Below are 23,185 nucleotides of genomic sequence, written 5' to 3' on the forward strand. Positions count from 1 at the left end.
CACAGTATAGTGGTACTTTATATATGTATAATCCACTGTCCCTCTGCTTTCCATAATGTGCAATATGAAACTAAGCTGTCACAATGATTCTGCAGCAACAATGTCACAAGAAATTCCAGTACTTTTAATCAATTTGGCAGCTGAACAGAGTTTGATTATTAGGGGACACTCTGAAAAACTGAATACTGGTATCAAGTCTTTCATCATTCACACAGAAAATCGCCATGCACGACAAAATACAGCCAAAGTGTGAAGACACTATATGGCGCAGTGCTTACCACAGGTGGAGAATTTACTTGGGGTGGTAGGGGGCACAGCATGTGACAGATGCGAATATAGAAACTCATGCAGTTTAGAGGTGGGGAGTGTAATCCATGTTATTTTCTGTAGCTACAATTTTCATATGTCTCCCAAACACCTCACATGCAGACTATCGGTATACACTACTATTTATCAATGTTCCCTAAACGCCTCCCATGGTGGATATCCCTAGATGCTAGCTAGGTAGCTGGGCACAGAGAAGCCTCTAGTCCCCATTCAGTTACTGCATCGCATGCAACTCCGACAGGTGTGTGGCCAAAAATTTGTTACCTGTGAGGGCTGCCCAAGTAGAGCCTACGTAGGGGAAACACTGTGGTGGCAACTGAGAATAAAATATTCTTATTAAGATTCAACTCCACGGCAAATTGATATTCTGTGGAATGGAAGACTGATTTATGTAGTGTGCAACAATCTCTTTTTACTTCTTTTTCTAGCCCATATTGCTTAGATTATAGGAATATCAGCCATGACAGTCTTCCATTCCATTATTAAACCAAGCTTTTTTTCTAGATTGTAGTAATTCTACATCTGTTAAATGGCAGAAATATTAACACATTTCTCTTTAGCTCCCTGCCTTCCACTATAACTCTACCAGCTTTACTGCCTCCCTGCATCAAATATGAAACAGAGTTAGCTGACTGAATAAGTTCACGATATTTCCACTCAGAAATGATCGTGACCAGTGCAACTGAGGTCATACCGATGTAACGGCTATCTCTGACAGAAAGTGCCATCTCCACTATTTAGTGAGCACCCACAGCTGCACCCTCCGTTATAGTGTAGCTACAATTTCAGAAAGATTCTTCTCTTATTTTTAGAGTTGGGCTCCCTGCGGAGAATTTAATATGCATCAACTAACAGTAGCTGGCTGGCTTGCCCAGTGCTGGCTGACAGTGAGAAAGTGGATGACAGTGGCAGTTTTAGAAGGTGAGAGCAGAGCCCTCTGTAGCCCACGGACCAGCCTGCCTCTGCCTTTCACTGTCGCACAGGGCAGCCACGCGTTAGCTTAGCGTGAAACCAGACCTGTCTAGCATGAAACCAGGTGGCAGCTAACTCTGGACTGTGAGAAGTTTCCTCTCTCTGTCAGCTTAGGCGCACGTTACCCCTGATGAGGTGATCTGCTGATTATAGATTTGTCAACGGCTCAGTTGTTGAACAAACCCCAGGAGAGAGAATATGCGGCCGTAGTGCCAAGTGGACTGCCAGTGGAAAAATGCATTTGTTTGTTAATATAGCTGTGGAAAGTCCTGAGAAGTAAAGCCAGCTCCCTGTGCGCCCACTGCCAAGCTGTGGCTTCTACAGTGAAAAATGATGCAGAGAAATTGCATGAGAGGCATTTTGATTAACATGTACCAACTTGTACCTCCAAAACAAAGAGAGGTGAGGACCAAAATAACACTACGTGAGTCAAGGAAAGACAGAGAGGGGGGCAGTTTGAGTGGAAATAGGCTCTGTGTGCCATAAAATATATCATATTTTTAAAAATCCTCTGTTAACAGTAAGGGGGAACAATGACCAAATGATATGACAAGTGACTGTAGCTAACATGTGCATCGTGACTGACCTGTGCTTCCACATTTGAGGACATCAGATGGGGGGGGGGCTTGGGAAGGGAGACAGAATGGAGAGAGAGGCAGTGTGTGGGTTGGAGCACCTGTTCCTCCATTGCCTCAGCCTCTCATTGAGGAGCATGGCAAGGGGAGCTGGCCTAGCCTATTTATATACAACGCTGGGTCTCGTTACAGCTGTGGCACAGGGCCAGGCTGTGGCAGATTGAAGCAGGTAGAAAAGAGCAACATGCAGGCCCTGCACTGTCAGATGGCTGGCCAAGAGAAGATAGAGGCCTAAAACAGATCACACTGGTGACTTTGGCTCGCCTCCTTCTGACTACCTTCCGGCACTGGCGAAGGAGAGAGGACGGGAGGGACGGAAGGAGAAGGGAAGGATAGGTACAGACAGAGGGAGACAAAGAGAGAGACTGTAAACAGAGAGAAAGAATGAGGAAGAGAAGAAGAAGTGAGGGGGGCTGGCGAGGTGCCAGGTCACTGTCGCTTGTTTTTAAAAACAATGACTCACTATTTTCTAGTTCCAACGAGCTTGGTTCGACCTTGGGACTCAAGGCTGCTAGGAGGAAGGAGAAGAAAAGAGAGGTGTACAAGCAAAGTGGAGGAAAAGAGGGCACAATGAACAGGAGCAGAATGTCTGTGGACTACCCTGTTTGACATCTGTTAAGCGTAACAGGGTGCCTGATGGGAAGTGATCCCTCGAGTCCATGTCTCTACCAACCTGCCAAATATCCACTATGTAGACGTGTGTAGTCTGACAGTGAAGATGTCTCATGTCTATCTTTTACGCAAGATTATATGAGATAAGATTACTGAGACTTTAAGGTCTTTTTACCAGCTCTTTTCACACTCAGAATAACAAGGGGACAAGGCGTTGTAGGAGGGCTTAAACCTGTCCCTAATGTCTAAGACAATTCAACCAATTTTTTTTCTGGCAGCTCATCTCTATATGTAGCCTACCGTTGCACCCCTATTCAGATTTCATACTCAAAAAAAATAGCAAACAAATGTGAAGAATTCAAAATCCTCAGTCTATACAGTATGTATAGCAAATACGATGGTCATTGTCTTTGTATCTGAGGTTTTTCCTTACCACCCATTTCCTCATTCCATTTCCAGCCTTTTCTTTCTCCTTCCCTCTGCTTCATATGATTTTCCAGCACAGTGTAGTGCAATTTACACATTAAAAGAATTTAGTATGCAGAATATTGATGCAAACTGCATCTGTGAGTACACTGAAACCTGACAAGTTCGCTATGAAAAACTGCACTTTACTGTTACTAGGATGTAACAACATGTGATTTCAAACAAATACACAGAATTGCACATACTCAGTCTGTTTCTCCACTTACTTCCATGACCAATTAAAACCAACATGTTCCCAGTCTAGAAAATAATTGGACAGCTGGTAATACATAAACTAAAAAAAAAAAAAAAAAAAAAAAAAAACACTGAAAAATTCTGGCCACGTGTTACAAAACAGCTAAACCAGGTGGTGCTCCTAACAAATAAAAAGCATGTTGGGGGGAGCAGCATTCCTGACATAGCATTTGGGAACAAACAGAGGACTATGAAACAGGAGCAGGTAATGAACTGCAGGCTGGACTGTGCTGAAGACATAGTGCAAGACAGATACACAGTAAGCTAGACATAGCAAGACAGACAACACACACACACACACACACACACACACACACACACACACACACACACACACACACACACACACACACACACACACACACACACACAGATTGAGCAATACAAAAAACATCTGAAGTTCCTTTTCATCTTCCCACGTTAGCGAGTGCAGCACAGTGCAGCATCTTGGTGTGGTGAGCCTCGGCTTGAGGGGGAGGCAGCCGGGGCTCAGTTCCCCTGCTTGACTTGCAGCCATACAACAGCAAATGCAGGGCCCAGCCCCACCAACGCTCCGACCCACAAACCAGAGCTACACATGAGACTGGACGAGCTACGCCTGCCTGATGGCTCTGCCAACTCGGCTTCTTCCATCCCGTATGGCTTTCATTCTTCTTCCAAATCTGCCCGTCTGCCTGCTTAGGCCTCTACATTTGAAGAATGGCTGTAAAGCTACATTTCCAGTCCTAACCTGTCCTAAACTTTAGTTTGTAGTTATGTTCTTTAGCCATTGAACCTTAATTATGAAACAGGAAAGACCGAGATGGATTCAGATAAGAAATGCAGAGTAAGAGAGTTGTGATGGGACAGCTGCCCATGCTGCAGCTCCAAATGCGAACACTTTCTTTTGACACTCAGTAGTTTTAACCTTCAGCTATAGCAGTTTAGGGGTTTAGTAGAGGTATTCCCTGTGTGGTGAATGGACGAGTGAGCTCATCCCAAGCATGGCAAATCCTATTGATTTGACTGGATTGCTGCAAGGCTGCCAACTCTGAACTACAGCTGAATCAAAATTTGATGCAAAAAAAAAAAAAAAAAAAAAACCCACCCAGAGAGGAGGAAATAATTTGATTCTAACTGCCTTGAAATGAGACTCCAATTGTTTGTGTTTGGATATATGAATGTGTCTGTATGTATATGTGTGTGAGCCACAGACTATATAGAGGACTCAGGAGACAAGTTAAAAAGCTGGGGAGATGGGAAAGCAAGCAAGACAGAAAAAAAAAAAAGGTAGAATGTGAGAGATGGAGAGAGCAAAGTGGTACAGGAGCAAACATGAGAGATTTGACGTCGGGAGAGTTGACAAACCAAGACGGAAAAAAGGGAGAAGCAAAGGGGAGGCTGGAGGGATGGAGAGCAGAGGGGGCAAGTCAGTTTAATGGCCCGTTTGTCTGCGCTGTTAGACCACCAGCTCTCACTGGCTGCTGCAGGAAAACCTCACATACAGACACACACAAACATGCAGACACACATCCTGCCTCTCTGCTTCCTTCTTTCCATATCTCTCCCTCCCTCTCCCTTTTCCATTGCTCAGGCCTGTACCCACAGCTTCAGTGCCTCCTTCCTTTTACCAAAACACAAATGGGCTATGATTTTTTTCAGAAATTTGTTTTCATTCCCCTCTGTCTTTTGAAATAACTTTTCTTATATGACTTGGTATTATTACACATGAAGTTGGAGATTATTCAGAACATTCTAAGCACACATGCACAACTCTCCCTCTCCCCTGCTGTTTGTTTTTCCACAAAAGCCCTTCGCAGATTCCCAAAGATTTTAAATTGCTGTCCCCCTCTGTAGGTACTTCTGTGAAGGATATCCACAAGCATGCTAGGTACGACATGGATGAAATACTGACGTCATGTTAACGGTCAAAAGGGCCCCCCGGCCAACAAATCACTTGCTGTTACCTAGGCCTCTGACAGACTGGTCCCTGGTATGGAGGTTCTGTGGCCACGGCAGTATTGTAAAATGACTTCCATTTGTTACTCTGTCATTTAACAGCAAGGAATGATTCAATATTGGCCCCCTTTAACTGTAAGGGAATTAGGAATGCTTGATACGGGTTCATAAACTAGGTGCAAGCTCTTCATCTTTCTGTCCCTTTTCAGTCTGTCTCGGCATCAGTCCTTCACATATCTTCTCTCAGAAAGAAGCTACAGTATCAGCTCTGCCACTCTGGGACAATCCTTTCACAACACCTTTGTCCGTATGTGCCACCTAATGACCAGGTAAACATTGTTACAGCAGCAAAAAGGCACATGATGCACACGCATCAACAACTATCCAATGACATCAAAAAAGTTACATCTGACTTTAATGTTTCAGAGCTTAATGTTTTACCATAACTGATGCTTACGTGTTTACTCAACTTTATTGTTTTTATTCCTGGAATATAGATATACACACGCACACAGAGGAAGGGTAAATGTCAAACCGCCTCTTTAATACAACAACCTTGAAATTATATTGTGTCTGCTCAAGAGCATTGCACTTACATGGATCTTTGTTTTTGAAACTAAACAACCCCACTTTTTTCACACCAATTCCAAAATCACATTGGAACCCAATAACAAGACTTTGTTCTTTCAGTTGCACCAATAAAAACAATTAAAGGGTAAGTCACATTAACCTACAGATTACCTCTTCAATTAAGTATGTTTTGTGCCAACATTTCCATGCTAATTTCTGTCGAATTCTACTGATTTTTTTGTTCAATATTGGTTCAACCAGCAACATGATTCACATAAACTTCAATCTGCCATGCAGTTTGGAGAAGGTTTCCAATTCCTAGACCTGCTGTAGGACTTACACTGCAGTGGTTTTGGAAAAAAAGTCTTAATTTCTGTGTGTGTTAAACTGTGAATCAAAATCAATTTCAGAAAACATTTTAGGAAGAAATACTCCATACAGTTGCAGAATCATGTGCCATTTTATATCTACAATGCTTGACTCATGTAATTGTCTATACACTCCCTATTGTTGGTTGTTTGGGCCAAATGTTGGTTGGTATAAATATGAGAGGGCTCAACTGATTTGCAGTAAATGCCTTTAAGATTTAACAAAATTTGGGCTAACAGATGTATTCTGGTGTGTAAAAGGCTATGTATTAGTGGGTCTATTATTACATGAATCACTGCCAAGGTTGAAATAAATGGTACTGTTCAATCACTAAAACTCTCTTTACTCCCAAAATGCAGAAACAAACCAGTTAATAAAAATCAGTTAACAAAAACCCCTAATAAAATCATAAGAACATATATTCTGTAATTAAAGGATTAGATTTACTGCTTGGCTAGTGGTTTTGAGAGGAATGGCCAGATTCTCACCCATCTGGTTTCATGGCTAGTGGGTGAAATGGTGCAGAGGTGGACTTAACAGTAGAGTGGGTGCAAGAAGGAATTGAGAAGGAAGGTGCCTTGTGTACCCTCTTTCTGTATAGCAGGTGGTTTCCGTCTCCCTCTCCATCTGTTGTAATGTTGGTGAGAGCGCAGTGAAGAGTGTTTGTGTGTGTTACACGTTGCAAAAGCAGGAGAGGTGGAGTGCAGTGTGGCTTGAGGTGAGCAATACTGCAGTTTGCCAGCTTTGTGCAGGACTTCTGTCGTTGTGTGTGACAATAAGCACTGATCAGAAAAAAAACAACAAGCGAGTCATTGTATTTATCACAAGTAACATTATGGAACAATAAAAAAAAAAAATTTAATTCTGCTATTGTGGTGAGTCTAGGATAGAAATCAGTAGTAGGACTACACTCTCAGGACTCTCATCACTTATTGACAGACTCTGAGATTAAGTGGGTTACGCCCACACAGTACAGGACACATGTTGATTGACAAGAGGCTCCGACTTGATTACTGGTATTGAGACTGATTTTTTGTAACACTGGAAAACAATCAGGATAGATTATGGCTTGCCTACAGGGGACACCGCTCTGGGGGAGAGGCAAATATCAGCCGTGAGTGTATCGCTACTGGCAACAGCAACTCAATAATATGTTACTATAAACTATATTAAGACAAGACAGATATGCCTAAAAAGCTTATCCTACTTTCTGTCATCACACATTAAAAATGCATAAAAACACTGTTAAATGTGAGTTAGTTGCAGTGAGGCTAAAAGTGTATTTAGACACGGGAGGTGGGGGGAGCACTGTAGCCTACTGCCAGCACAGCTAGTGCTGTCACCATAGTAACCCATCTCAAGCTAGTTCATCAGGACAAAACAGATGCGCACCCCCACCACCAAACACATTACACATACAAGCATGTGTGCTCATAAAAAGGACACACAAACACACACACAGACACAGCACAGCAAACACAACATAATCAGAGTGGTCCATGTGACTATGTGCTGTTGTTCACCACGTGCAGGTGTACATGTTAAGCATCACTTAGGCCCAGCTGGAGCAAACAGGCCTAATAAGACAGCAGAAAACAAAATACAAGGAGGGGGAAGAGACAGAGAGGTGTCAAATGGATGGTGTTCACACCTTTAAGCAGTTTGAAAGAGGAGGCTCTCCACCCCATACAGAGCGAGATTAGCAGGTGTGTGTGTGTGCGCGCGAGAGTGTGTGCACGCGACCGTGTAAGACAGGTCCGCAGGCTGTGCGCATCTGCAGAGTGAAAGAAAAACAAATCAGTGGATGAGAGTGAACCCTCTTACCCCTGAACGTAAAAGCGAACGAAGGGAGGGAGGGAGAATGAGAGATGGATATGGGAGGAGGGAGCTCCAGCATAAAGCAGAAAAGAGAGAGATAGCCAAGACTGAAAAGACATGGACACAGGAGGGATCGAGGGAGAAGTTGCTTTTGTGCAAACAGCTTTTACTGCTTCAATTACTAATCAAATTTTGGTGCATTTTTTGCACTAGAAATAACTGCTTGGTCAGAGATATACATGAGTCACATATAGTACCCAATGAAGGACTGATGCATGAAAGTTTAATAAGAAAGGGATAGAGAAAGCATATGTCTATTGCTCACATTGATTTCTCTTGACTTTCAAAGGAATTTTTGCTGCCCCCTTTTAATGTCAAGCATTACATATTTGAAGCTGGCTGGTTATGATCCAAGTTTGATTCTGATGTGAAAAATTTAATGCAGGAAGGTGCAGAGATTGGGAGTAATTTATAAGCATTTCTTCAATTTGACAAGAATAATTGCTGGAATTCAACAATATGAGAAACTATTGCAAATAATGCATGGATTAGCTGAAGTTGAGTGAAGGTGATCACAAATTCCAACAGCTGCCTGGGTCTGTAAAAGCATAATGTGCAAATTAATTGGACATTCACCTGATGTCCGTGATTGATTTCCATATGATTTGATCATCGCCTGTAGCCAATATTCCATTACTTTATATCTTTCCACTCTTCTGCTCAATAACAGTAATCAACATTATGAACCTTTGTATGTGTGTGTACAGGTGTGTGTGTTTGTGTGGTTGTAATTAACTGCTAAGAGACTGACTGGGATGTGTGTCAAATGGCCACTTCTCAGTCATATGACGGTCCTTAAAAGAAATTTAACCCATCAGGTTCAGTTACACAGCCACTCCTGCCCAGCAAACATGCATACACAAAAAAAACATACACACAGTCATGCATCCCAGTGCACTTATACACTTAAATACATGATACAGAAAGGATGGCGTCTGCACGAAGTTATGCACATCCAGTCATACTCCAAAAATGTAGACACCCCTGAGATTTTGCACAATTGGTGGGGCAGCGAATTTAACTTTAATTTGATTTCTTTTTGTCTTTGATTTCATATAATTAACCACATTTATTTGTTCGACAGGCAGACTAAACAAGGTTTAAATAATAATCAATGCTCTGAATGTGTAGTTACAACATGAGCATTATAAAATATAAAATCAAAAATAAATGACTGACATAACTAAGCTTTCATGGTATAGTTAGTACACATTAGCATTTTTTATTGGAACTTTATTATATACATAAATTTACATTTTATTAATTAAATGTGTAGAGAGTATTGTACAGATCTCAGACAAAACCTGTATCTTAACAAATTATTTTAAAAAAATCAAGGTGTCCAAAATTTTGCATAGAACTGTACATGCACAAATAAAAGACATATACAGATTAAGCTACTGTAGAGTTGTTCAACTATCTGATACACCTTTTCAGCTCCCGGGTTACACTGTAAACAAGAAGCTGTTTGTTCACATCTCTTTGTAAGACACAAACTTACATACCTACACACTTTCATCACTGAGGTCAGAGAGCAGGCGTAGTTAGAAGGGCACCCCTGAAAAAGCTGGAGGATCAGTGTCCGACAGGGACAGACACATTAACTGCTGAAAGTGTGACCTTCGAATTGCAGGATGGTTTTCTAAACTGTAACCACCAGAGAGCAGAGATACAAATTCTGATCATTTTTTCCACACAAACAATTCATCCCTCCTCTCTCCACACTAATGTACTCACTAATGTGGATAAATCTGGAAACTCTGTTTAAAATGTCAAAAGTTTTCTGTCTGCATAGTTGCTTACATAAAAAGTCTGTTGTCCACTGAAATGACAAAACAACAACAAAAAAAATAGTCATATCACTTGTACTGGGCAGGCGTCGGCCACTTGAGCCAGAAGCTTTACGTCATTTCTACCAAAGAGATTTGAACTGTTTTTGAACAACTGTTTACAAAGCAAGGATAAACAGCGGACTGTGCAATAAGTCTTTTTGGACACATAGAGTCCAGATAACATAATTATATATACATCAGCATTTTTGAAAAATTTTCCTCATCACAATAAAACCAAAAACAGCCATTTTCAACCATATTACTTTTTGGACAGCATCTTTCATCTGATGATGAAAAAACCCAAGCTCCTGTGGAAGGAGGGACAAAATTAAGACACCAAAAAAAAAAAAAAAAAAAAAAAAAAGATTTTCCAATTTACTCACATTAGGACATGGCCCAGGCCTCAGCCAGTGTCTGGTCCTGCCATTAAAGGGCCCCCCAAAAGATCCCTTTGCTGATCCCTGCATTACAGGGTTGGCTCAACTTGGATTTTACTGTGTGAAGTCACCAACAGTTAAAATAGGGCAGATCCAAACAGCAACAAGGACTATCATATCAGATTGTTGCTGCATGGCGTAACAGTTCTCTGTGTGTTTTTCTGTGTGTGTGACCCCCGCACTCCATCCATCCCCGCCCAACTGGACCACATTTCTGGGCAGTGAGCAGAGGTTTACATAAACAGCCACAGTTCTCTATCTAGGAATGGGAGTCAGAGGTCATCAGCTAAGCTCTGTATTAAAAGTGCCGGCCTGCCTATCACAAAACTGTTAAAACCAATACACAGATTCATGTTCCTGACTTAATTTACAGCCCAGCATGATAATGTGATGGATGGGAAGGACTCCTCTGATCACAGTGTTTTAAAAAAGGGGCATCTCAGTGGCATTTGTAATATGCAGGTATATTGGGAGACTGTTAAAACTAACATTAACAGTACTGCTAGCATGAAAAAGTTTGGCTGTAATGAAAAACCACCTTTTTTGGAGCCCATTTTGCATTAAATCACTTCTGACTGAAATTTTAGGCTGGTCTCTCACAGTTTGAACACAATGTGCTTAACTATAGTCTCCAAAAGCACAAGGAACGTGACATTAAAGTATTCCTTAGCACCGCAACTCTCAAAAACACTTTTGTTTCTATTTCTGTGTCTGTTCACCTCAAACTCAGCTTACTTGTTGCGCTGACATGTTTACCAGGTACTTTAATGTTTTTGTGATGTGTTGATGTTGCTTACAGTATTTAAGTGGTTTAAAAATTCTGTTGACTGTGACACCAACAGTGAGTTTTACAGAACTCTGTAAATAAACTTGGTAGCTTGAATCCATTAATTTTCAGATTCTGGATCAATTCAGCAATGACATTGTCTTCAGAATATGAATGAATACACTGGAAGTTTCTGGCTGGTGGTCTCTCCATAGCAATGGACAATGAGGCTTATGGGTTGTAAAAAGCCAAAAACCGATGGCCATAGATGGTCCTTTAGTTTTGTTAAAGAATCCATATGACAGTTTCAGTTCGGTTATTCTCATTGTTTAACTTCTCATACAATGGATGCTCTTTCTTTGGTATAAACTTGTTTATTAATTATAAATCAAGTAAGAGGTAACATGGCCAAGAATTGATTTAATGTCACACATAATTTCCCAACCTTCACCATGCCGACATATTACGCCCTAAAATTAAACTTCACATCTTAAAAGAGATTCTAACAATGTGTTCAAATTGGATGCCAGTGTCAAAAACCTCCTGAAGGAGCATGCTCTTGTATCCCTGTAGCTGGTTATACTTGTATATTAGTTTACTATTCAAAGCTTGCAGAGAACACTGTGATTAATAAATACTGTCTTAGATATCCTGAGCCTTTTCAAGTGATCATAAAATGAAAACAATGTAAACTTAGTACTGAAGTGTCTGTTGAAAGCAGACAAAACTGAGCACACAAGCAAACAGGCTACAGGAATGTATTTGCTTGTCGGCTGATCAAACTGTGAATCGTGGAAGTCAAAAGGTCAGGCTGTTTTTTTCATCCTCCGCTTGTATTGCATACGCACACAAGTGCAAACGAAATGAAAAAAAAAAAATACTTTGGCAAGTTAGGAGAAGTTGAAAGGGACACTTGGAAAGATAAGAGCAGAGGAGGAAGCACTTAGGAAAGGCACCCCAACAGTTAATTTCCTTTAGCAGTACATATTGCCTCCCTGGCCAACACTCAAAACACAACACACAGCTGGTGGAACCTCAGTTCATGACCCCCATTGTCTGCTGGCTCTGTGAACATGGACTACCCAAACATACAATGGCAATCTGCAATCAGCGGTAGGGCTGCATTGTGAAAGCCACGATTCCGCATGTAGTCCATTAAACATACAGTACAGGCTGTTCTAATATCAAGGCATGGGAACAGCAGATAAAATAGCCATTATTGAAGCAAACGTGCAAAAGAAAGAAAAAAAAAATGAAGCAATAGGAAAATTACCTGAAAAACATTTTTTATGTATATTTGAAACAGTAAAATAGTTAACACTAAAATCAATTGTATACAGATTAAATACTATGTTTACACCTATAGCTACAGGACTATCCATATATTGATTCTGCTAAAATCTATTAGTAGTTATATTAAGTATTATATGATTTATCAGATCCTGACAATTGCCATCACATGTCCTCCCATTCTATACTTCCATTTTTTCTACCTTTTAAAACTAAGCATTACAATGCTTCATGACATTCACAGTCCATCTTTATTACTACTGTGACAGGAATATCAAAATTTCCTGTTGGCTATCACATCATATATAATGGCAACATAATACTTATTTGTGATTGCCATACAAGTGTACACTTCTATTAGGACAATTCAAATCTAGTTTAGGGCAACTATTTAACCACTAGAGCTCAAACCATTAGTCTATTAATCAATTTCTCTCTCAGAAAATTAATTGCCAACTAATTTGATAATCAATTTATTGTTTAGGGCATTTCTGAGGAAAAAAAAAGATAGTTCTGGCTTCCCAAATGTGAGGATTTGCTTGTCTTACATTACAGTAAACACTGTCTTGGGTTTTGGACTGCTGGGCCAACAAAACAAACAATGTTAAGCTATTTTTTTTTATTTTATAAGATTTTACAGAACAAAAAATTAATCAAAACTTCTGGGAAAATTGCTGATTGCAGTACATAAATTCCAGAGATGTGTTACAGTCTCTCCCCTGCATAGTTTGTCCTCCAGAGAGCAATGACAAGTTTAATTTTCAACTAAAAAATTGCCTCATTCAGAGCACATTATTGGCATGAATCTAATAAATAAATAAATATATATATATATATATATATATATATATATATATATAAATTATAAATGATTATTAGAAATAATAATAATTAGGGATTCTAAAAAATGTTTGTGTTTGTAATGTGTATATGTTAGATAATTAATATTGGCTGACAGCCTCAACACTCCAGTATCGGTCTGGCTATAGTATTAAAACTAATTTGACTTAAACTGCCTTTACATAAACTTTTAGAAAGCGAATGATTACTTAAACACAGTCTTTTCTCCTCGGTTCAGTGTCCACTGTATAAGCAAAATAATGTATTTTTTTGGAGTAACTCTATTCTTTAATGTCCTATAAGGTGTACTTAAATAAAGTAAGGGATTTAATACAAGTCTGGTGACTGCTTTACATTGTGACAGTCTTTGCTCCCACCACGTTCATTGTTTTCATGTTTTGGGACACCATGTCATGCATTAATGCTTTCTAATTTCATTGCAAAACACATCACATGATTTGTCCATTTGATGAAATGGAAGTGTGGTGGGTCAAGAGGCCACTCAGGGCACAGGGACTAGTGCTAACAGGCAGCCCACTCTTTAGCCTGTTGCTCTAGTACACACTGATCTCATGCACGGCCACCTCATATAGACACACACACACACAAAAATACACAGAAAACATACATTACCCGGAAGTGGGCAGGTCAAGAGCTAAGACATATCATCCTGCAGACAGCATACAGGGCGTCTATGGTACATACTGATATACACACACACACACACACACACACACACACACACACACACACACACACACACACACACACACACACACACACCTACATGGTGGGCCACTTCAAACACATTCCACAACATGCACAGCATTGTCAGAAAATGCCAATGTGCACTTCAGTGAAGAGAGCCTGAGTATCCAAATTGTCTACAGACAAACTCACACACAAATGGAGGGCATCTCTACTCGCCCTTATTTTATAAATAAACATGTTAGCCAATTGCAGAGTTGGAATAACATTACTACTCAAACTGTTCTTCCTGAATAAGACAGACTGCTGTAGGCATTTAATTCAGATTAGTCTATGTGACAGAGCCGGTTAAAGACGCGTATATATATATATATATATAAATAATCTGGAAAGCATGCATGACAACACATACATACACACTACCCCTTTCCAACAGAGCTGTGCTTACAAGCCTGAGAGGAACAAGAAAGGGGCAAGACTCCCAGTTGCACAACTTGTTTTTCACGAGCTATACCAGGAGACAGCTCAGCGGTTACTTCAGAAAACTGTTTGCTGATAACTATGACAAACAGCCCAATCAAAATCAACTAACAACAGCCTGTTAAAACCACCACATTCTCTAGAATGCAGTCAGCAGATCACAGCTGCAGCGTGGTTTATATATCAATACTGCTTCCCCTTTTCCATGACTGAGATGGAGATGTAAGGCAGCGTGTGGATTCAGGATGAAGTATTCTAACTATTTTGGTTGTTGTCCCCCCCCCCCATCAGACGTAAACATTTCAAGAGTGCCAAATATGGTCACTTCACAGAGAACTGAGTAAATCAGAACCGGAAACAGCCAATGACATGTACCCCACTCCCGCAGAAAGAAAGAGGAAGAAAGAAAGAGAACGAACAAACAGAGGGGTGCCAACAAGCTTGTCTCATAAGACCCCCCTTCAGGGGCCTCTGTTCTGTCTGCATACATAACCTGTGTAAGTAGCCAGAACATTTCCTATGAACCTGGCCTCTGGGAGCCACTGTTAAGTAATGCAACTCAAAGTGTGACGATCTACAGCATTACTAAATTAAATACAAAAAAGGACCAAATGCTATTAATTAATAGTGTGATTAAGGTGATTTGTTGTCTAATTTTAAAATGGTCTACCCACTCACTTGCTCTGGACTAAATTCATGCACTGAAACACTTTGTGGACTTGTGCAACACATCATCTAAAACACAGAACACAAATCTCAAAAGGGTAATTCTAGGCCTAAGGTTAAAGCACTGATAAACAAGTAAAATGTACATTCATTAATTTCAGAACAGTTGTATTAGAGCCATTCTGTGTGTACAATGACTATGTTTTGAATTGAGACATTATTTCATTCAAACTTACACAACACTATTAAATTACCACATGGCCCTGTGTATTATGGGCTTCAACAAAATAACAAGGTCCACTTTTATGCTAACTTTCAATTCTATCATACTGTCTTTTATTCCTTTATCAGTATTAAATGTAAAAATAAAAAATACGGTAAAAAAAGGTATAAAACTAATTTTACTTGAAAATTGAAAATTAATTTATAAGTTATCCCTTACGTCAATGTACATCGATCAACTGGGTTAACCTGATACTTCTTACTGTTTCTGAACTTTATTCTGCAAATAAAAAATTTTGTAAACTGTGATCTTCTGTGGGTTTACGTCCACTATATTTCGGCTTCAGTGCAACAGCAGTTTATAATGATCGCATCAATTGAAAACAAAATTCTTTTTGCAAACTATAACTCCACTAATATCATTCTTAAAACGAGGTCATTAGGCAGTTTGGGGGGATCATTATCTCCATCTCCCCCTCTCTCTCCGTGTCTGGCAAAGGATCACGGTACTGTTTAGATGACATGCTGTTATACAATTATAATCCCAACCCTTAATTCATTGATAAAAACACCACAAGGAACAGACATCGTGCAGCGGAGAAGACGACCCTTCTCGATACCGATCTGGAGCTAAAGACCAACGTAGGCTAATCCGCCACCTATAAAGAGACTTCTTAGCGTCGGCGGCTAATTTATGTTCAGGCTGCAGCATCGCCGCGTGAGCGTGAGCGCGAATGCGAGCGCGAGCGTGTGTGTGTGTGTGTGTGTGTGTGTGTGTGTTGTTGTTGTTGTTGTTGTTATTGTTATTAGTGTGTGTCTTTAGCTATGAGAGGCCTAGTTGCGCTACCAGGGCCAATCCTGCTACTCCCAGTTTAGACTCGCTGCGGCAGACCACCTTCGTCCAGTTACAGCGACTAATCTGGCCCTGGGGCTGGCGCATCCACGGCAGGCCGCTAAAATATGTACCTTTAAGAGACACCGCCGGGAGGTGGGGGTTGGGGGGGGGGGGGGGTTCTACGGAGGAATATCAATTATTAGCGCGCAGCCGTGAATACGCAACAACGGAAACTCTCGGCCCCTTAATTAGACCCCGTATGAAACTTTACGCATGCGCCAAAATGAAGGTCCCGTGACTAAATTTATCATCTTAATCGATAATATAAAAACAATAAAATAATCATAATATGTTCTGAGCTCCTTTATCCCCATTAATATTCCACCAGGGACCTAAAACCGCTTCAGTTACTACAGAGTTACTTTAATTTGTCTAATTACACTCCGTTTTACACGGCGTGTAGTCACTATAATATTCCTTATTGTAATTAATAGTGTCTATATTGACCTGTTTGGTATGTTTATGGGTGTCTTCATCATGCTTTATGGTAGTTTATCCTATTATAATGATGAATTTCAGAATTTGTACTTGTTAACATGTGATGCAGTACGGCATTTATTTAAAGTTAACAAATCTCTAAAATTGTTCTGTCATTATGTTAGATGGCATTAGGCGCAGATGGAAACAGTGAACTTAGATGATATGTGCCGTAACATTCACAGAGCAACAGTGCTTGGAAAAGAATCATTTATAAAAACAGAAATACTTACTTTCTCCGTTTATTAGTCCACACTGGCATATAATGCAGGTGCAGATGATAAAAAACACAATTTGTGCTCGCAGCTTTAGCGTCCACCGCCTCATTTTGACTTGAGGATAAGTTGTGCTCTCCTCTTGAAGCTTATCAAAAAACTCCAATCTTGAGGGAGAGGTGTTATTTCAAAAGGCGCTGGAATATCGAAAGATAAAATGAAAAAAAAAAGTCTTATAACTGAAGGTCCAATAAAGGGAACTGAGTCAAGGTTGCCCCCCGCAAGCCGGGGGGGGTGGTAATAAATTTATGAGTATCTTCCCAGCCCAGTCTGTGATGTATGTGAGCCCTGGAAAAAATGTGGACCACTAAATAACGTGATCTTGGGTTCTGGTAACACATGTGCGAGTAAAAATCTTCATTTTCCATAAGTGAAGGCGCCGGTCCACGTTCATCTGTTCAATTTTGCTGCGAATCAAGAGAGAAATAATAGTAGTGTTATTAATATCCCACACGCAGAGGGGCTAGTTTGAAGGTCCCCGATGGAGGTCCAGTGGCCCCGGACTCATTTCTCTGTAATGCACTGCTCCGGTGAGAGAAGAGCCACTTCAAAAAGAATTTGCAAGAAGTATTTTTCTTATGCACAGCGTTAAAAAAAACTGTCTCGTTTCTGTTCCTCCAGCAGACATGGGCTGAAAGTTGTGGATATCGCCAAATTCAGAGCCGAGAACGGGAGGTGACAGGGTTTGCGCCCTCTCTTTTGAAGTCCACGGGTCTTTATATTACTCCTGCTTGCAAGTATCTTCTCAGTAGCTCACCCCTTTTTAAGACAGTTGGGAGTACATCCCAGGAAACTCCTCCGAGCAGCTACGTGCAGGAAAAACGTGCAGCGATTCAGCTTTCCCTGCTACGACCCTCCTCTGAACTCCTTCACCCTCGCCGACCACCACCACGCCGCGAACGAATGAACACCCATAAAACGGCAAAACAGGGGAAAGAAAACAAAGAGGGAAAACTTGGGAGGCAAACGTTACTTCTTTCTCCATCCACTGTGGGGAGGGGTGTTGGGGGGGTGGGGAGGGGGCAAAAACAACGGCTCCGTTTAACCTGCACGCTGCTGTGGAGTGAGGAAAACTCTCCACCACGCCGCCCGTTTCTTTTTCTCAGATTAACGTTAGCTGATGGGGAAAAACAGCTAACGTTAGCTAGCTAATCCAAAACAAACGAGGTTTCAGTGTCGGCGATAGAGTTAAAAAATAAACAAAAAACACACACGCACACACAAAGTGAGTATCCCGTCTCCGATAGTCAGTAAGGGATGAGGTAAACGAGCATAAAAAGACTTAAAAATAAAAAGACGGGTCAAGTGTAAAAACTTGGATTCCCGTTCCGTTTAGCGAATGCTCTCCCTCAGGTTCCCTCTCGAGCCGTCTCTCTGTCTCTGCGAGCCTTTCTACCAGTAAACAAGTCCTGCCAGTCACCTCAGCTGGGCCACACGTGGTCCGCGGCAAAACCCGGAGCGGACGACCGCTCGGCCGACCGCCGGGGCCCGGATCGGGACTGTCTAAATCGTCGCCACCGTTGGTGGCAGAACGCCGATGCTCTTTGTCGGGGAGGAAGTGCAACAAACAGCACCTTTTGAAAAACTGGAAACAGAGTAGGGACAAAAAATAGAAACTGGATAGATACGTAAATAAAATATGAACATGTCGAGCGGTACACTGGTTGTTTTGATATCGATATGAAATAATATATGTATGAACATGATCACCTGTAAAATTGTCTACTTACTGGTCACCACCCTTGACTGTTTGGTGGAGGGTTATTTCTGCTCATTTTTCATTTTTTACATATTACATATTACACATTGTGGACAAAATCATGGAAAACACAGTAGCCCTGCACTAATAACCAGTTTTAGGCTGCTTATTGATTAATACGTCGATTATTTTCTCGATTAATTGATGAAGGGTTTTGTCTATATATAGCCAGAAAAGAGTGGAAAAAAAAAACCCATTATGATTTCACAGAGCCCAACAATAAAACAAAAACAATAAAATATCCAGGTTACTATCATATAACACAAAGAAAAGAGAGAATGCTTGAAAAATGACTGAGGCAATTGTCAAAACAGTTGCGAATAACTTTCTGTCATTCTACTAATTTTGTTTTCTTTTCTGGCATATGTGGATTTATGTGGATTTTATACATTATTTCTCAACAAAATACAAAATCAGTTCGTATTTCATACAGCAATCTGAAGTCTAACCTTGATTCAATGATTTAATTTTAATGTACGCATAATCAAGTATTGTGTGTTCATATGTACATGTGGATTCGCTGATGAGATTTGTGCTACATATTTCATTATTCTTTCTGCCCTAATCTACCTTGGTCTTGATATGAAGAGATGGCACAGTCCCAGCTGAAATACGGAGCATGTTTTTTTTCCAAAATGAGCCATCCATTATTTATTTTTAAAATTTATGACAGTCTCCTATTTGGACTGACAGTGTAAAAGAGAAGCACATTAACTTTTAGTGTTACAGATGAGATTAATCTCATACCAATAACTATTTATCAATCAATATTAGTTTTTTCAACATGACCGCATTACGTAAGCAAATATTTTTATGAGGATCCCTAATATTTGTTTATTAAAGATTTGTGAGCAAGAACTGTACAGAGGAGTTGAAAAATAACCTTGTCAGGGCTCTCTGGTGGTGACACCTTTCTAAAGTACTGCAAACAAATCTGTAACATTCCCTTACTGCGATTTCTTGTTAACTCTTCAGCCGACAAACAGTATGTGCTATATATAGGCTATAAATGTGATGAGCTAATATAACTATTTTATGATCATTTTACATTTTTCTTCCAGATTTTCTTTGTCACATTGTCATAGACCAATGGGATTGTGGGCAAAACAAAGTTGCTATGTGTCATAGAGCAGTGTAAACATTACACATTGTCTTGGCCCTACAGCCAAGAGGTAAAATGCCTGACTGCAGTAAGGAAGGTACACATAGTTCCCTCAGATTTGCATAGCAAATATCCTCATAATGAAACCTGTCCTAGTGGTGGAATGTAACTGCACATAATACTTGAAAGTTCTTCCTGCCAACATTTACGGCATGGCTGCCTCTGACCACATTTCTTACCTGACCCTGAGACCTACTGACTTAGACTGGAATCGAACACTTTATTCTTGTTTGTCACATAGGGGTGCAGTTTGTATGCTTGGATGGGTACATACTGCTGTACTCTGCAAAGAGCTTCTGGAGCAGGCTTGTTGTTAATCTGAGGAATGTTGTTACCCAGTGAACAGAGTAAATGAGGTATTAGTGAGATTAAATGTCACAGGTCTGAAGGACTAAGAGTTGTGGAATCTAGTCAAAACAGATCTCTTTGTGGTAGTCACACTGTCTGACGCCAAGTGGAGGCACACACGCGCACACACAGTCTATCTTCTCATGTTCTCTTCTCTTATTCTCCTCAAACACTTGCACCACTTCCTCTCAGGTACTGTACATAACACCAATATCTTTCCTCTTTCAGTGGGAGTAGAGGAAGTTGGGTGGAGAGTGCTGTTATATGGGTCTACACATGCAGCACTTGTGCAGCACTACAGCCCTGCTCGTGCACTGTTGTACTACGACTTCATTTCAGTAGGTGGCACTAAAAATAACTCCAGCCAATTCACTTACAGTAAATGTCAAACAGGGACAAAGGGATACAACGTCGTGAATAAATAGGATTAAATCTGACCAAAGAGGTAAGCATGGGGAGCTTTGAGCTATGTCAGATAAACACAATGTGATTCTGTCAGCATATGCACTGTATTGTGGGGTTGTAGGAATTCTTTGGAAAAGGCTGCTTAAAATAATAAATGTAAATGAAGAATTTTAAATCAAATTAAAAATTCCTAAGCATCTTATCTTCTCTACAGATTTCATCTCGGTCACTCACAAAGGCAGTGTTCTCCACAGGGAACATGGATATGTGCCTATCGTGCTGACGCCTCTCTTTTTATCAAGAGCTCTGGGGCAGAACTGGGATGATTCCACCTGGCATTTGGTTGTTTATTCAGCCTGGAGGATATGTGAACGACAACCAGAGATGGTTGTAATTCAGCGGTTCAGGAAAAAGCTGCAGGGTCAGCCCTCACCACAACAGTGAAAGGTATTCTTCAAGCCACCAAATGTTTTTAATAAAATTGTCAGTAGTGGCACAACAAAAGACGTGCATTTCCTTTCACCAGTGTCTCGTTTGTTTGTTCTTGTCCGGCAAGGTAGAAGCACAAACAAGAGACAAGTGCCATCAAGATAAAATACCAGTCAAATTGTTGTTTTTAGTCATGCAAAATATTCTCTTCAAAACCCTAGAACTTCCTAAAGCCGGGAACAAGGGTCTCTGTCAAAGCTAAACATTAATGTTAAAGTTACCACAGCACCTTCAATTTTGACAGTATGCTGTTCATTTTATTTAGCAATCTCTTAATAGATTTCATACAGGCGGCAAATTTAAAGAATAACTTCAATAGATGAGTAGCAAAACATAACAAGTGTAGTTGCTTCCATACAGGGCACAAGGGGTCAATGAATGGTTTGATTGTTGATGCACCAGTCGGCTAGTTTCTCTCCTGATACGTCTGTCCAGTAGAGTCCAGAAACTTGGACTATCTGTGACAAGGAGCACTGAAGCTCTTCCGGCAGCTCACGGTGTCCCAGCACCTTATTAAAACAGTTAATGTTGTTTCTTCTATTTAATCCATCACCGATCTATATGTCTACCCTATATGTTAAATTATAGCCTTGCGCAGGCAAGTGTCAATGCTCCTTTAGGCTTCAGGTCCAAATAATATCTTGATTGGGCATCAGCCTCATCAACTAAGGAGCATTCAGGTGGTAGAGCAACAGAATTCACCGGTACAGTTGGCATTCAATACGCACATACAATGAAATGGATTACAAATGCACATATTTGCATTTCCTGCTGCTGCCTCACAACATAAACTTTTATAGACATTAACTCCTGCTACATATTACATCTGTGTCTCTCTCTCTCTCACACACACACAAACACACAGATGCACAAGGCGAAACAAACTCCCGTTGGTTCTCTCTGCAGTCGTCTCTGCTGCACCCTGTAAATGGAGGGATTAATATGTTTGAATGGAGAGAGTGTCTTTCCTTTGTTGGTGTGGAAGGCTCAGTAATTAGCTGCCTGGGGAGCCAGGAAGCAGGAGCCTCCGTTCAGCCGCTGCGTTTCTATGTACCGTATGCATGAGGGCATCTGCGTGTGTGTGTGTATGTGTGTGAGATAGACTATGTCCACCGAGGAGAGGGTCATGAGTTTAAACAGACAAAAGCGTTCCTGGATGATCCTCTTCAAACGGCTGCCTGTGTTAGTGATTTACACTTTTAGCACTTGCTGTTCCTGCACTTCAGGCCCTGTAGCCTGTAGCCGAGACAAACAGATAAACAGCAGGCTCTCTCTCACTGTCTCTAAATCACACAACAACAGTGGAATCACATGGATTGTCATTTAATCAAGAGATTAACACATCTATTCCTTTCACGCGGCGGGCACCGCACATCACCCGTCTTATATTACTAAACTTTTGCATGCATGTGACATAGGAAAAGGGACTTTACAAAAATATATACAACAGGATATGCATTATCTGTGAGAAGAGGAAGTTCTCTATTTTGGTACATCTGCAGATAATAGTGTATCTGCATGAAATCAATGAATTTTTTTGTATCTTTCATAAGCCACCGAGGTACAGCTGTATCCCACATGCAAATCAGTGGACTGTATAATTACACTCATACTGTAGTAGGTCTGTGATGTAGAACATGATCCCTTCTTCTTCCTGTACAGGTGCAGTATGTGTGTGTTTGCGCGCGTGAGTGTGTGTGAGGGGTGGGGGGGGGGGTTTCACAGGCATCGTCATGTTGTGGCTTTTATTTAAAATCTTAAAGAAAGACTAAATCATCATCATCGGCATCATCATCAGGCTTGAATAATTAGTCATTACATATTAAATGATAATTGATAAAAGTTACAAAGCTGACCACCTATATCTGAATATAGTCATTAGTAATCTTTACGGTATGTTCTGTTTTTATTGTATTTTTGTGGTAAAGAATTTTTCTACATAGTTATACAGTTGTATAGTTGTATTGTAGGCACACATGTCTGCACTGTTTAGTCACTGCTTGTAATCTCTAACATTGTAATCGGTACCTTACACTTTCACTAACGCAAATGGTGTACTTTGCATTTCCCTTTGTTTAATTCCTCCTACTTTCATTTTATGGTACTCTATCCT

The 23,185-nt window shown here is 40.6% G+C and overlaps 1 protein-coding gene and 1 long non-coding RNA gene across 3 annotated transcripts in view; one reads left to right on the forward strand and one right to left on the reverse strand.

Annotated features, from left to right (window-relative positions):
- The window catches only part of insrb (insulin receptor b), an 82,747-nt gene extending 64,475 nt beyond the window's left edge, over window positions 1-18,272 (reverse strand). For both annotated transcript variants that reach the window (XM_040129433.1, XM_040129432.1), the window contains exon 1: window positions 16,868-18,272. In XM_040129433.1, the coding sequence (XP_039985367.1) occupies window positions 16,868-16,961 (94 nt within the window). In that variant the 5' untranslated portion in view covers window positions 16,962-18,272. The remainder of the gene's footprint in view (window positions 1-16,867) is intronic.
- LOC120791189 lies at window positions 15,763-20,894 on the forward strand. Its single transcript, XR_005707609.1, has 3 exons — window positions 15,763-15,904; window positions 20,407-20,516; window positions 20,798-20,894. It is a non-coding gene; the product is annotated as an uncharacterized LOC120791189 (long non-coding RNA).
- Window positions 20,895-23,185: the final 2,291 nt, after the last annotated feature.

The sequence above is a fragment of the Xiphias gladius genome, chromosome 6, assembly GCF_016859285.1.
Source record: "Xiphias gladius isolate SHS-SW01 ecotype Sanya breed wild chromosome 6, ASM1685928v1, whole genome shotgun sequence".
Classification (NCBI taxonomy): domain Eukaryota; kingdom Metazoa; phylum Chordata; class Actinopteri; order Istiophoriformes; family Xiphiidae; genus Xiphias; species Xiphias gladius.